The sequence below is a fragment of the Rhinatrema bivittatum genome, chromosome 6 (genome assembly GCF_901001135.1).
Source record: "Rhinatrema bivittatum chromosome 6, aRhiBiv1.1, whole genome shotgun sequence".
Classification (NCBI taxonomy): domain Eukaryota; kingdom Metazoa; phylum Chordata; class Amphibia; order Gymnophiona; family Rhinatrematidae; genus Rhinatrema; species Rhinatrema bivittatum.
Genome location: NC_042620.1, coordinates 180,838,614 through 180,851,308, shown reverse-complemented (window position 1 = coordinate 180,851,308; position 12,695 = coordinate 180,838,614). Strand labels below are relative to the sequence as shown.

Sequence of the window (12,695 nt, the reverse complement as noted above, 5' to 3'; positions counted from 1 at the left end):
GAGCAGTGAGGTTAGCATTACTTACATCACTTAGAGAATAGCCACTGCCATTAGTAATGGTTACATGGAATAGACTTAGTTTTTGGGTACTTGCCAGGTTCTTATGGCCTGGATTGGCCACTGTTGGAAACAGGATGCTGGGCTTGATGGACCCTTGGTCTGACCCAGTATGGCATTTTCTTATGTTCTTATGTACTGGCCTTTCTGCCTCTGGTTCAAGGACGCTTGGTGAGGATCTTGTTGGACAATGCAACGACCATAGCATATATCAGTCGGCAGAGCGGAACCAAGAGACGAATGGTGGCTCAGGAGTTTAATTTTTTTGGTCGGAGCAGCACTTGGTCCAGATAGCGGCATCTCATTTCCAGGCGGATTTTCTAAGTTGCAGACTTCTAGATCCAGGAGAGTGGGAATTGTCGGAGTCAGCGATGCAGCTCATTTGAGAGAGGTGGGGGTGTCCCCATGTGGATCTAATGGCGACTCATCTCAAATCAAAGGCATCTTGCTTTTTCAGCCACAGGTACGAATACGGGGCCGAGGGTGTTGATGCTCTGGTGTTTCCTTGGCCTTGGGAGGTTCTGCTGTACGTATTCCTCCCTTGGCCTCTGGTCTGCAAGATCTTGCTTCGGATAGAGAGGCACCCGGGGATGTAGTGTTGGTAGCCCCGGCGTGGCTGCGTTGGCCATGGTTCACGGATCTGGTCAACTTGGCAGTGGACGAATCGTTACGATTCGGTCATCTTCCTCGCTTCCTTTGTCAGGGCCCCATATTTTCAGACCAGGCAGATTGCATTTGTCTAGCGGCTTGGCTTTTGAGAGGCGGCATTTTGAGACACAGGGAGTACCCAGAGGCAGTTATAACTACCCTCCTACAAGCTAGGCGGACGTCTACTTCATTGTCATATGTCTGAGTCTGGAAAGTCTTTGAGGCATTTTGTATAACTAAAGCTATTCAGGCCTTACGGTCTTCAGTGTCTTGGATTTTATCTTTCCTTCAAGACAGTTTTATCAAAGGCCTAGCTTTCAACTCTCTTGAGTTCAGGTGGCAATTCTGGCTTCTTTACGTGGTACAATTGACGGTGGAACGTTGTCCTTTCATCCAGATGTGGTCAGGTTTCTTCGAGGGGTTATAAGAATTTGCGCCCTCCACTGAAGAGAGTTTATCTATCTTGGAATCTTAATCTTGTCCTCTGAGTTTTGTGAGCCACTCTTTGAGCCTCTCCACAGAGTGACACTTAAGGATTTGACCTTGAAGGTCGTTTTTCTGGAAGCCATTTGTTCTGCAGGAAGAATCTGAGTTGCAGGCTTTATCTTGTTGCGATCCATTCCTTCAGATTTCTGATTCAGGAGTGTCCTTTATGGATGGTCCCCTCGTTTCTTCCCAAGGTGGTATTGGCTTTTCATGTTAATCAGACGGTGGAGCTTCCGGCCTTTCCAGACTTGGATGCTTCTGTGCCTCATGCGCGGGAGCTTAGACGTTTGGACGTCTGTAGGGCTTTGCTGAGGTATCTCGAGGTAACGAATGATTTTAGGAGATCTGATCATCTTTTCATTTTATGGAGTGGTGCGAAGAAAGGTGCACAGGCTTCCAAAAGCTAACATTGCGGCGTACATGCTCAAAGACAATCAGGTGGCGAAGTATAAGGAGGGTATCTTGCAACCTTTCCTTTCCAGGATATCCAATTTTCTTCCATGAGGAGGAGTCCCAGTATCCTCAGTTCATACAGAGATGCCATGGGAACACTCACGAGGTGCTTTAGCCCATGGCATTCACTTGCAATGGAGTCCAGCCAGTCAGAGGATATATACAAGGAGTATACCCTTCTGAAGCAAAGACCCTTCCTCAATCATTTTCATCATTGATGTCTTAGATTACTGTTCCCTTACCTTTATGATCTATAGAAGGATCAACTGGGATCCTTTCCAACCCTCTCCCAGAGACTCTAGAACACTAGTCTCCAGTCAAAAATATTGTTTAAATTTTGACCATAGTAGAATAAAGATCGGTTTTTAATAGAATTTGTCCGTACCACTTGTCACCATATATAGCTAGTTAACTTTCCATTTGATATATTAGAGACTAGCTGGTCCCAATTTCTTCTTTTAAAGACTTTTCCTATTACAGGTTTTTGGACAAGTTGGGAAAAGTGCTCTGAATTAATGTGCATAAGGACAAAGATCCTCTCACAAGAGTCTTTGGACTCCTCCAAATTCTGGACACTCTGGCGGAACCAGCAGCTATTCTGGTACATGATATCCTGCAAACATTGTAAACAAGAATATGGGAAAATCCGATTTCTTGTGCCTCAGTTGCAAGAAAACCAGACCTCAAATAAAAAGTGCAAAAATTCCCCAGAGTTTGGAGTAATGCAGTCGGTAGAAGTGGAATCTGCTCTTAAGAGTAAAGAAAACAAGAATATCCTTGAATAGTCCACCAGGCAAGGATCCCAGGTTACTGGACAATTTCAATAAAAAGATATTACAAAACTCCAATGCACAGATCTCCACTCACCAATTCTACGTGGTTTAATACTTACACGTGGTTTAATACTTACACGACCATACGGTGAAGGTGGAATCGTATACTCTGTCACGCTTAACACAATATACATAACCTAATAATGATGGCAAAGAAAGACCAAGTGGTCCATTCAGTCTGCCCAGCTCTTGGATGCTGAAGAGTGTATACACAGTCTTATTAGATCCATTTATGAGGCATTTGATACCACAGCATGCTCCTCGTTAGCCTCCATTAGAACACACTGTATGGTTTAGTTGAGATCCAGTAGTTTTCACAGCAATGTCCGTGTCAAGTTAGTGGACGTAACCTGTCTGGGGGATCACCTTTTCAGAAACAAGCTCAGAGAAACAGTTGCTCAATTAAAAGAACAGCATGTAGTGATCCAGTCCCTGTCTATGGAACCAGAGCAACACTGTTCTGCAGGGCGCACTCACTACACTTTTTTAAAAGATCATACTTCTTAAGATGCCCCTTCTGGCAGTTCCGTTATTGGAAGCTGCCTCAGCAGCAACAGCTTCCAGCTTACCCTCAACAGCACGTAAACTGTCAACTGAATGCCATGCAATAAATACAGCCCAAACCTGGCCCACGTTTTTAACCACTTTTCAAACCCAGCAATCATCCTCTCTGATAGGGGAGAGAATCTGAGAAGTGTGACAACTCCTAACAAGCCTAGGTATAACTTTCTACATGTATGCTGACGACATACAACTCCTCATTCCAATCACTTCCACTATAGAAGATGCTATGGCAAGAGCAGTCTCACACCTTGATGTAATTCGAAATATGCTAAACAATCTAAAATTATGTTTAAACATGAGCAAAACCGAATGCATATTAATCATAAGAAAAAACTCAGGATCAATAACCACACCACCCTTCCAAATTGATAACATCTGCTTACAACTTAAAGAATAACGTAAAAGACCTTGGCATATGGATTGACAGTGAACTAAACTATAAAAAACACATTGCAGCAAGAACAAAAGAAGGCTTCCATAAACTCCAAATACTCAAACACCTAAAACCAATGCTGCACCTCCATGAATTCAGAACCGTTTTACAAGCCCTCATTTTCACCAGCCTTGACTACTGCAACTCTCTCCTGATAGGACTACCAAAAACGACCTTAAAACCACTCCAGTTACTTCAGAATGCCGCTGCCAGAGTCCTGACTGGTAAAAAGAAATCAGACCACATCACCCCCGTGCTCAACAACCTACACTGGCTTCCGGTAGAAAAAAGAATAGAATTCAAAGTCCTTACAATTCTACACAATGCAATCCATAAAGCAAACACAGCCCTGGACAATGTCATACATATACACAGGTCAATACGTACGACTAGATCAACAAGTAAATTACATCTTGATGTGCCATCACTACCGCTAGCCAAACTGTCATCCACAAGGAACAGAGCCATCTCCATCATTGGCCCGAATTTATGGAACTCTTTACCTCAACACCTGAGCTCACAAAAAAACATTAAATCTTTCAAAAAAGAACTCAGATCATGGCTATTCAGCCATACGCTCAAAGATGGCATAGGATAAGTCAACAGTCCCCACCCATTGCATTTCCACTTCGGGCATGCAATATCTTTCTAATGACTATTATACTGATTCACTGAAACCTTATCTAATCTCCCCTTTTTCAATTCCCCCTCTCATGATTTGAACACTGATATATACCTCGTTGTTGCAGATATTGTTTTGGTCTAAGTTGCTGTTCAGAACCAGTTTCAACTATTGTTAAAATGCTTTAAATGTAACAGGTGGTTGTAAATGTAAACCGGAGTGAAGGCGATTTCTGCTGTAACTCGGTATATAAAAAACTGCTAAATAAAATAAGGTGGACTTGCAATTGAGACAGTGTTTGCTGAATCTCGTGTTTAGCAAATCAGCGAATGCATCTGGAATTTCGGTCCTTAATTAGGAACCAGAAACCAGAGTATTAATCAGTACAGAGTCCCGTTGCTAACAACGGGAGGATGTCCTGATGTAATCCCAAATGATTGGTAGAGAGGATCTCTTGGTTTTGTGTCCAACATAGTTGGCAATAGCGATATGTGACACTAATACGGCTCTCGGAAGGCCAGACAACCTAGAACCTATCGAACCATATGGCCCGGTTTAGAGAACAGGTCTCAATGGGATTGTCGCTGAAGCAGGATTAAAATAGAGTACTTAATATCTGTCGTGGATCGCAGAAGGATGAGCCAGCGAAGATGGATGGCTCTGTGGATTTCAAGAGTCATCGAGGGATAGCCTGGTGGACGTAGATGTCCGACTCAACTCTGTAACCTGGTATGGTGGTGCAGGTTTAGAGGAGTCCAGGCTGAGCATGTCTGTTGCTACCACATTAATTTGTGGAGGTACAGAACCCCGCATTGGTGTTTGTGGGGAACACCTTGGGTACAGGGGAGCCATTATGACTCATGAACCCGACTCTGGTACAGGGGAGCCATTATGACTCATGAACCCAGCCCTCTTTGCAGCGGCCTGATGTATTGTGACACCAGTGCAGAATTCCTCGGAACTCGATCCGGTCATTCTGGAGCACAGAGGACTGCCAGCGTTGAGTGGAACAGCGGCGGTGGCAGTAGCGATGTTGCTCGGCCCGGGCATTCTCCAGCACAGAGTAGGATAGCACCGATGTGCTGGAAGGCGTCGGTGGCGGATGATCACCGTGCCGGTGACAATGAGTGCCACGGTGCTCGGCCCGGTCTTTCACCAGCGCCGAGGTGGATGCACTCGCTGTCCTGGATGGCGCATGACGACTGTCAGCATGCCTGCACTGCTCCTGGCACTATGTAGTGTCGTAGGCTGATACAGGGCTGTAGTAAAAACCCCAAAGCATGGAGCACTGTGTTTAGGCGAGGGCATTGCATGTAGGTGCTATGTCAGTATTGACGATATCGATGGAGGCATAGAGCAGCCTCGAGGGTATCGTCAAAAATATATATGAAAAAATGTCGATGGCCAGGCAGAGCAACAATAACAGTGACGGAGGCACCGATGGCATCGAAGGATCGAAAAGACATCGATGGCATCGACCCGGGCATTGATGACACCGATGGAAAAATCAGCACCATGGATGAAAACATTGATGGCACTGAAAGAATCGATGCGGGGATCGATGGCATCGATGGACCCGCCGGGGGAGGGGTGTCGAAAAAGGCAGGACGGCCTGGAAAGGGGTACCGACGGTAGCGATGGGGCATCGACTGCATGAAGGTACAGAGGTATGAATTCGACAGGGGGCCCTGGCAGCAACGGTAACCGTGGAAGTCCCTATTCCACTAGCGCTAATAACTGGGCAGAGGGTCACAGGAGGACACTTGCAGGCTATGTGGGGCTAACTGTGAAAACATAGGGAGAGCGAAGGCTGCAATTTGGTTGGTAGGCCGGGGAAACCGTAGTGAGGTGACAGGAACCGACCGAAAAACAGGGTATAGTACTCACCGAGTATCGATTAAATGTCCGCGAGGGGAGACCCGCACAGGGAAAAAGCGTTTGTTTAGTAAAAGTTTAAGTGTTTCCTTGAGGAAAAGTTGTGAGAATTTCTCACAGAGCTCCTAACTGCTATGCTTACTGCAGAGCGGAAAAAAGAAGACTGAGGGGAGACACCTGTGGACACCTGTGGTCAGCCTGCATGAGCATGCTCATGCAGGCTGAGCATACTCAGTGCACTCAGTGTGCCAACATCAGTCAAAGCTTTATAGAAACTTTGACAGAAAAGTTTTCCATAGCAAGGCTCCGTCCACTGATGTCACCCATATGTGAGGACTACCATCCTGCTTGTTCTGTGAGAACACCTTTTACAGTAAGCAAAGTTGCTTTTCAGTTGGATCACATAATTGGCACTGTTTGTTTCTTTCTAAAAATACCTCAGCATAACATAACCACTGAATCTTTATTCTCTCCATTTTAGCAACAAATTTGTATTCTGATAGTGAGAGTGACTATTCTGCTTCAAACTCTGAAGAGGAATTGGTAGAGGAGCAAGTTGAGAAGGTAGAAGTCTTGGAACAAAAGGCTCGTACCAAAGCAACCTTGACACCTGTTTCCAACAAAACACCAGCCAAGAAAGCAAAGAAGGGTGCCGCGGTGAGTTATGAAGATCCTCTATGTGAGGATCCAACACTGGGTGCTAGTGCACAAAGCAGTGTAGCCTATGATTTTCTTTCTTTTTATCAAATGTTCAGGTCCACAGTCTTTCCATTAAGAATATAAGAAATACCATGTTGGATTAGACCAAGTTTTATCAAGCCCAGCATTCTGTCTCTGACAGTAGCCAATCTGGGCCGCAAGTACCCAGCAGATCCCCAGTAGTTGATCTACTTGTTTCTCACTCAAGATTAGTGCTGGCTTTCCCAAGTCTACCTAGCTGATAACTGTTTATGAACTTTTCCTTCAGGAACTTGTCAAACCCTCTTTTAAACCCCACTATGTTAGTTGCCTTGACCACATCCTGTGGCAAACAGATTCCATAGTTTTACAGTGCCTTGAGTGAAAAAAATACTTCCTATGATTTGTTTTAAATCCGCTGTTTGCTAGTTTCATGGAGTGTCTCCCCTAGTCCTTAGGTTTCAAAGTGTGAATAACCATTCCCCTTACCTATTCCAGCCCACTCATGGTTTTATAAAGCTCAGTCTTATCCCTTCTTAGTCTTTTCTCTTTTCCAAACTTAAAGCGTCCATAAAGGAGCTTTTCCATCCCATTTATTTTTTTTTGTTGCCCTTCTCTGTAACTTTTCTATGGGTGCTATATCTTTTTTTGAGATGGGAGCAACCAGAACTGCACACAATACTCAAGATGTGGTCATATCATGGAACTACACAAAGGCAATATGATATTCTCAGTTTTGTTTTCTATTCCTTTCCAAATAATTCCTAACATTCTGTTTGTCTTTTTGACTACTGCCACATGCTGAGCTGAAGATTTCAAGGTATTATCCATAAGGACTCTGATGTCCTTGCCACTAATGGCAAGTGGAAAGGTGTGATCAGAGCTCCCAATCTGTGGTTAAACTAAATAATGCATCAGTGATACTAGAACAAATGCCCTTTCCAGGGGATGCTAGGAGCATTTGGCCCTTGTCAAACAAATGAGTTAAAATGATTCCGGAAAAGCAGTGTTAGTTCTTGGAGCACAATACTGGTGGATTATAATGAGTTACATGTGAAATGTTGCTCTAATCCTTGGTATTGTTAAAAGCAAACAGCAAATGGTATATTCTAATATTTCCATAAGTGAGTGCCTATTCTCAAAGTTTCCATTCTAGTTGATCGGTTATAAATATCTCATATAGTGTTCCAAGGGGAATGCTGTTATGGGTATACACAGGTTTTCATTTTGAATTTCTTAAGTGCCTTTGCAGGAGGGCTGAACTTGTTTACTTAAAAATACAATTATAAAGGGAATAATTCCATTCAAGTAAATATTTAGCAGAGTCTTTGGAAAATTAGGGCCAGATAAGTCACTTTTGGTGCTTTAGGCTTTTATTTTTGGCTACTCATAATGCATGGAAATATCTAGAAGAAACTATACTTCGCTGTAGTTTTACAATGTTTCAATGTTGAAGCTCACTGCTTCAACAGCAGGGGGGGAATGAAGTAAAGAGGATTTATATTCAGACAACCAACAAGGACTGAATTGCACAGGCAGGATAAACAAGCGTGGGAGTAGCTTGCTTATTATGGCAGTTACTACCCCAAACCAATTAGCTAGATACTTCACTTAGATGCAGCTCCAGCACTGCTGTCTGCATCGATGGTGGGGGTGGAAGGGAATTGGAACCAAAAAGTTACTTACAAGGGCCAAGAATAACAGATAAGTATGAAAACAAATAGGTGTGAAAGCTTGCTGGGCAGACTGGATGGGCTGTTTGGTCTTCTTCTGCCGTCACTTCTATGTTTCTATGTAAAGATAGTGTGATAACAGGTCACACTATCTCACTAGATATTATATAAACCGATGTGATACTCTTGGGTGAATATCGGTATATAAAAACAAATAAACAAATAATTAAATAAATGTCCTCCTTTTTCTGTCTTCAGAGCAACCTGGTAGAAAACTACTTTGAAGCTCATAGCAGTTCAAAGGTGCTCACTTCTGATCGGACTTTACAAAAGCTGCAAATACCTAAACTGGATCAGGTCTGTATGTGATGGAGATCTGCTTTCCTCTAGGGTTCTTGTTTGAGTGTTTGTGATATGGGCAGTTCTCTGGCATGAAATTTGTGGTGAAATACCTTGCATACTTATTTTTATTTATTTCATGTTCATGGAGTGCCAATATCCAGGGCACCTCACAAAACATAACCCACATATATTTAGAGCGTGCAAGAGTTTTTGATTCGAAGGAGCATAAATATATATTCTGAATATGATTTGGGAGATGATGCCAGAAGGATGGTGCAAGCAGATAAAAGGCATGGAAGTAGGCAGGAGGGAGCTTTCTGAGGGACCAATGTGGAACTGTGTAAGGGGTTACCATGTGTTCTGGCGAGTTCCATGCACTACTGAGAAGTAATGGCACATTTAAAAAAAATATATATAGATAAAACTGTTCCTTTTTTCCTTTTCATCTTTTCTGATAGTGATGCGAGCAGTTTCACACAACTTATAAAACAGAAGGAAAATGTGAATACCCTTTTGTGTTCTTTCGTTTTATGTTGTATTTAATTTTTTATTTTTTTTTAAATTGAGTTCTGGAACAGCAAGTTTGGGCAATGGGGCACTTCTCAGCCTTAGGGTAGGGAATTCTCTGGGCTTGCAGGGGTTCCACAGGAGGCAGAGGGAATGGGAGAATAGTTAAATTGGGTTGAGTAGTTCATTTAAAGAGGGCGGGAGATACTTGAAGATTGTACCTGGGATAAAAGCTTTCTTGAAAATGAATATATATATATATATATATATATAGTTGTATTTGGAAAAAGGCAAGAGTTGTCTCATAGGGGAAACAGGGAGAAAAGGTGATCATAGAAGTTTGTATCAGGAATTCAATAGTGGGGGAGAGCTTTGCCAGAGAGACACACACAAGGAAACTTAAATTAAGCAATTGGCAAAGGATGGCAAAATGAGGAGCTTCCAAAGTACATTTCCCCCCCCCCCCCACCTGCTACACATACACCCCACACCCTTTCTCCGCATGCACACACCTTCACGTACCCTCCCTCCCACACACACACACACACACATCCTGCCTAAACCCAGACACACTTTCCCCTCAAATACACCCCACACAATCAGCCATGGCCTTGCACACTTCTGCCTCCTCATTACAGCCACGTCCACCCCTTCTGCAAACATTCCTGAAACCGTACCTCTGCATGCTTTCCCTATTTGTTCTAGTTTTTCTTTTAGAAAATAAAATTCGCAGACAACTGGCTACATAGATTTTCTGTTTTTGACTATGAACACTGGTATTGTAACCATGCAGATAATGCTCTGGGTATGAAAAATGTGTCCATGGATATTAAGTTTGAAATCTGAAGAAAGCTCAATTTGCTGGGGTATATTTTTTTTGTACAATAATGCACTTTCCCAGCGACAAGATTTGTCAAGAGCATGGAGTTATTTAGCATGTTTTGTACATAAGAGGTTGTACTTATTGTTCCAAATGCTGCAAATTCTGCATTCTTGGTCCACATTTTTAATGCGGTATTTGGAACTTCATTAACTTTATCCCTCATCTCAATATCTTTCGGTATATAGAAATCTTGAGTTACTGGTATTCCGCAGTTCATTGTTTGCATTTGTGGAGCTTATAGCAGGTTTACAGGGGTGGAAGGGACATGGTGGCGAGGTGGAAGAGAGCCCTTACTAAATTGATGATGAAACAAAGAGCCAGGTCTCAAGGAGATGTTTGTGCTCAAGTACCTAATTTGAGGGCAGCACAATAACAGCTATGCTCAGGGCCCCTGGTCTCCTGTAGTTCCAGCAAGCAGAGGAGGAGAACAGAGGCAGCACATCCAGCTGCATTGTCCTTCCCTGCCACCTGAGGCTGACTGCTGCTTTAAACACGTAGTAAAGCTTACAGATGTGCAGTTCAAAGTGGTAGTCTGGCCTAGGTGACGGAGAAAAGGGATGTGGCCTGACGTGCTGCTGCTACTGCCAACCAGTGTTTGGAGGGTAGAGGAATGATGAGGTGGTATTGTTGGCAGGCAGAGAAGTTAGCAGACAGAGAAGTTGTAGGTGGGAATTTTTTTTTGGGGGGGGAGGAGGTGGTTTATGAAAGAGCTGGGGAATTATTTTTTTTTTTGTGGTGGAGGGGATGGGTAAAGTGATTATGAAAGTATGACGAGCTGGGGTTATGTGCAAAGGTGGCTGGGGGAATAGAGGATGCAGGTTAAAAGAGGGGATACAGGAGTGGGAGTAAAAGAGGGAATTGGGAGAGATTAGGCATGTGCATGTGTGTATATTTGCACTTGGGATGGGGGGATAAGAGAGGGCACTTGGATGGGGAGAGGAAGCGATTAAAAAGGCCTGGAGCAGTGGCTAATCTTCGTTTTTATAATATGGCCTGTCTGCTCCCTATCCTACGAGAATGGCTAGGGCATGGACACAATCCAATTCTTAGTTCGCTGGAGACGGCGTTGCTGCAACCTACCAATTTGGCATTTTTGATACATGCGCCAGGCCACTTGATACCTGCTCATATGGGGAATAATATTTTACTTCGGTCAATGAGAAGTTGTTGGCGTTTTTTGAGACACCACTTGCAATTACCATGGCGGGTATCTTACTGTCTTCCATTGACGGGAAACCCGGACTTTCCCGCAGGATCATGTAGTAGGCTATTGCAACGACCCTGGTTTGACTCTTCCTGTAATTCTTTGACTCCCTTTATGAACTTGCAAACTGCTGTGATATATCCCTTTACTTATTGTTGTCAATATTTGCAATTTACAGCAGCTGATTATTGGTCTTATCTACAAATTCGCAGTTACCTTACTAAAATATCTTCTTCCTCACCCAGCAGCCTAACTAATGGACCTTTTCAACGTTTTCTTCATTTATGTTCCAAGAAAAATGTCTCCATTTCATCTTGTTATCACTTTCTACATGACACCACCTCTTATCGGCTAAATGCAGCGGTAGCTGCTCACTGGTCTCTCTGTCTCCCTCAAACTATTACGACTTCGGATGTAAAGCGGAGCTGGACTTTCCTCAGGACAATCGCAAGGAGTACTTATATGCGTGAATTGCAGTTTCGTATTCTTCATTGCCTTATTATCTGGCCGCGGAAAGCCTTTTTGGCTGAAATTTCTAACACTCACACCTGCCATAAATGCAATCAACCCAATGCTACTCTTGTACACTGTCTGTGGACTTGCGATAATATACACAAGTTTTGGGACTCTATTCTCCAGTGGATTGGAGGAGCTCAATATAATACTGGGACATTGGGAGCATCCTTCTGCATATTGGGGATTCCTATTCGGCCTGGCGGAGTCACGGGTATCCACCCTCATCTGCTGCATAAAAGCCGATTAATCACTTTACGGGTTATTCTCCGACACTGGATATCGTCTACGGATCCGTCACTAAAGGAATGGTTGGATGCCATGTTGGATTTATACCTCCTAGAACAGAAATCTATCTCATTACTTTCCAAGAAAAAACAGCTGTTGTTTACTACTATCTGGCAACCGTTCTTGAAATCATTGCCACAGAGTCTTCGCCAACCTGCTGCTCTGAGTAGTAATGACTGAAATCCATTCTCTAATTGGCAATGTTGCTCTATAAGGATATTGTGACTGTTCTCTTTGGGGGTATGGCTAACCATGGAAATTGTTTGGGCTTCATGGCGTTCTTGCAAACTGTCCTAGTATGGTTCTGTTTCTGTTTTAATGCAATGTATACTGCTATGCTTACCCTGTACGATTAAGGTGCTGACGAGGGGACGGGTGGGGGGATGGACTGGGAAGGGGCTAAGGGTGGAGACATTACTTTGGGATTTCTAGGTTTTGTTATGTTGTTCTTCAGATGTCTCTTTAATGGTTGCACTGATGATGGGACACTCGTTACATATGTCCACCATGTATAGAAAACGACCACTTATGCACACAGGTTGATGTTATTCTTGTATAACTCTTGTTTTCTGAGATATTTGGTTGTATATGAATAAAAAGCATTACAAACAAAAAAAAAAAAAGGCCTGGAGCTGA

At 43.3% G+C, this 12,695-nt stretch overlaps 1 protein-coding gene across 1 annotated transcript in view; it reads left to right on the top strand.

Moving 5' to 3' along the window:
* The window catches only part of ORC2 (origin recognition complex subunit 2), a 91,446-nt gene that overhangs the window by 37,220 nt on the left and 41,531 nt on the right, over positions 1 to 12,695 (top strand). Inside the window, 2 exon segments of the mRNA XM_029606219.1 lie at positions 6,453 to 6,628; positions 8,581 to 8,679. Of these exon segments, the coding sequence (XP_029462079.1) occupies positions 6,453 to 6,628; positions 8,581 to 8,679 (275 nt within the window).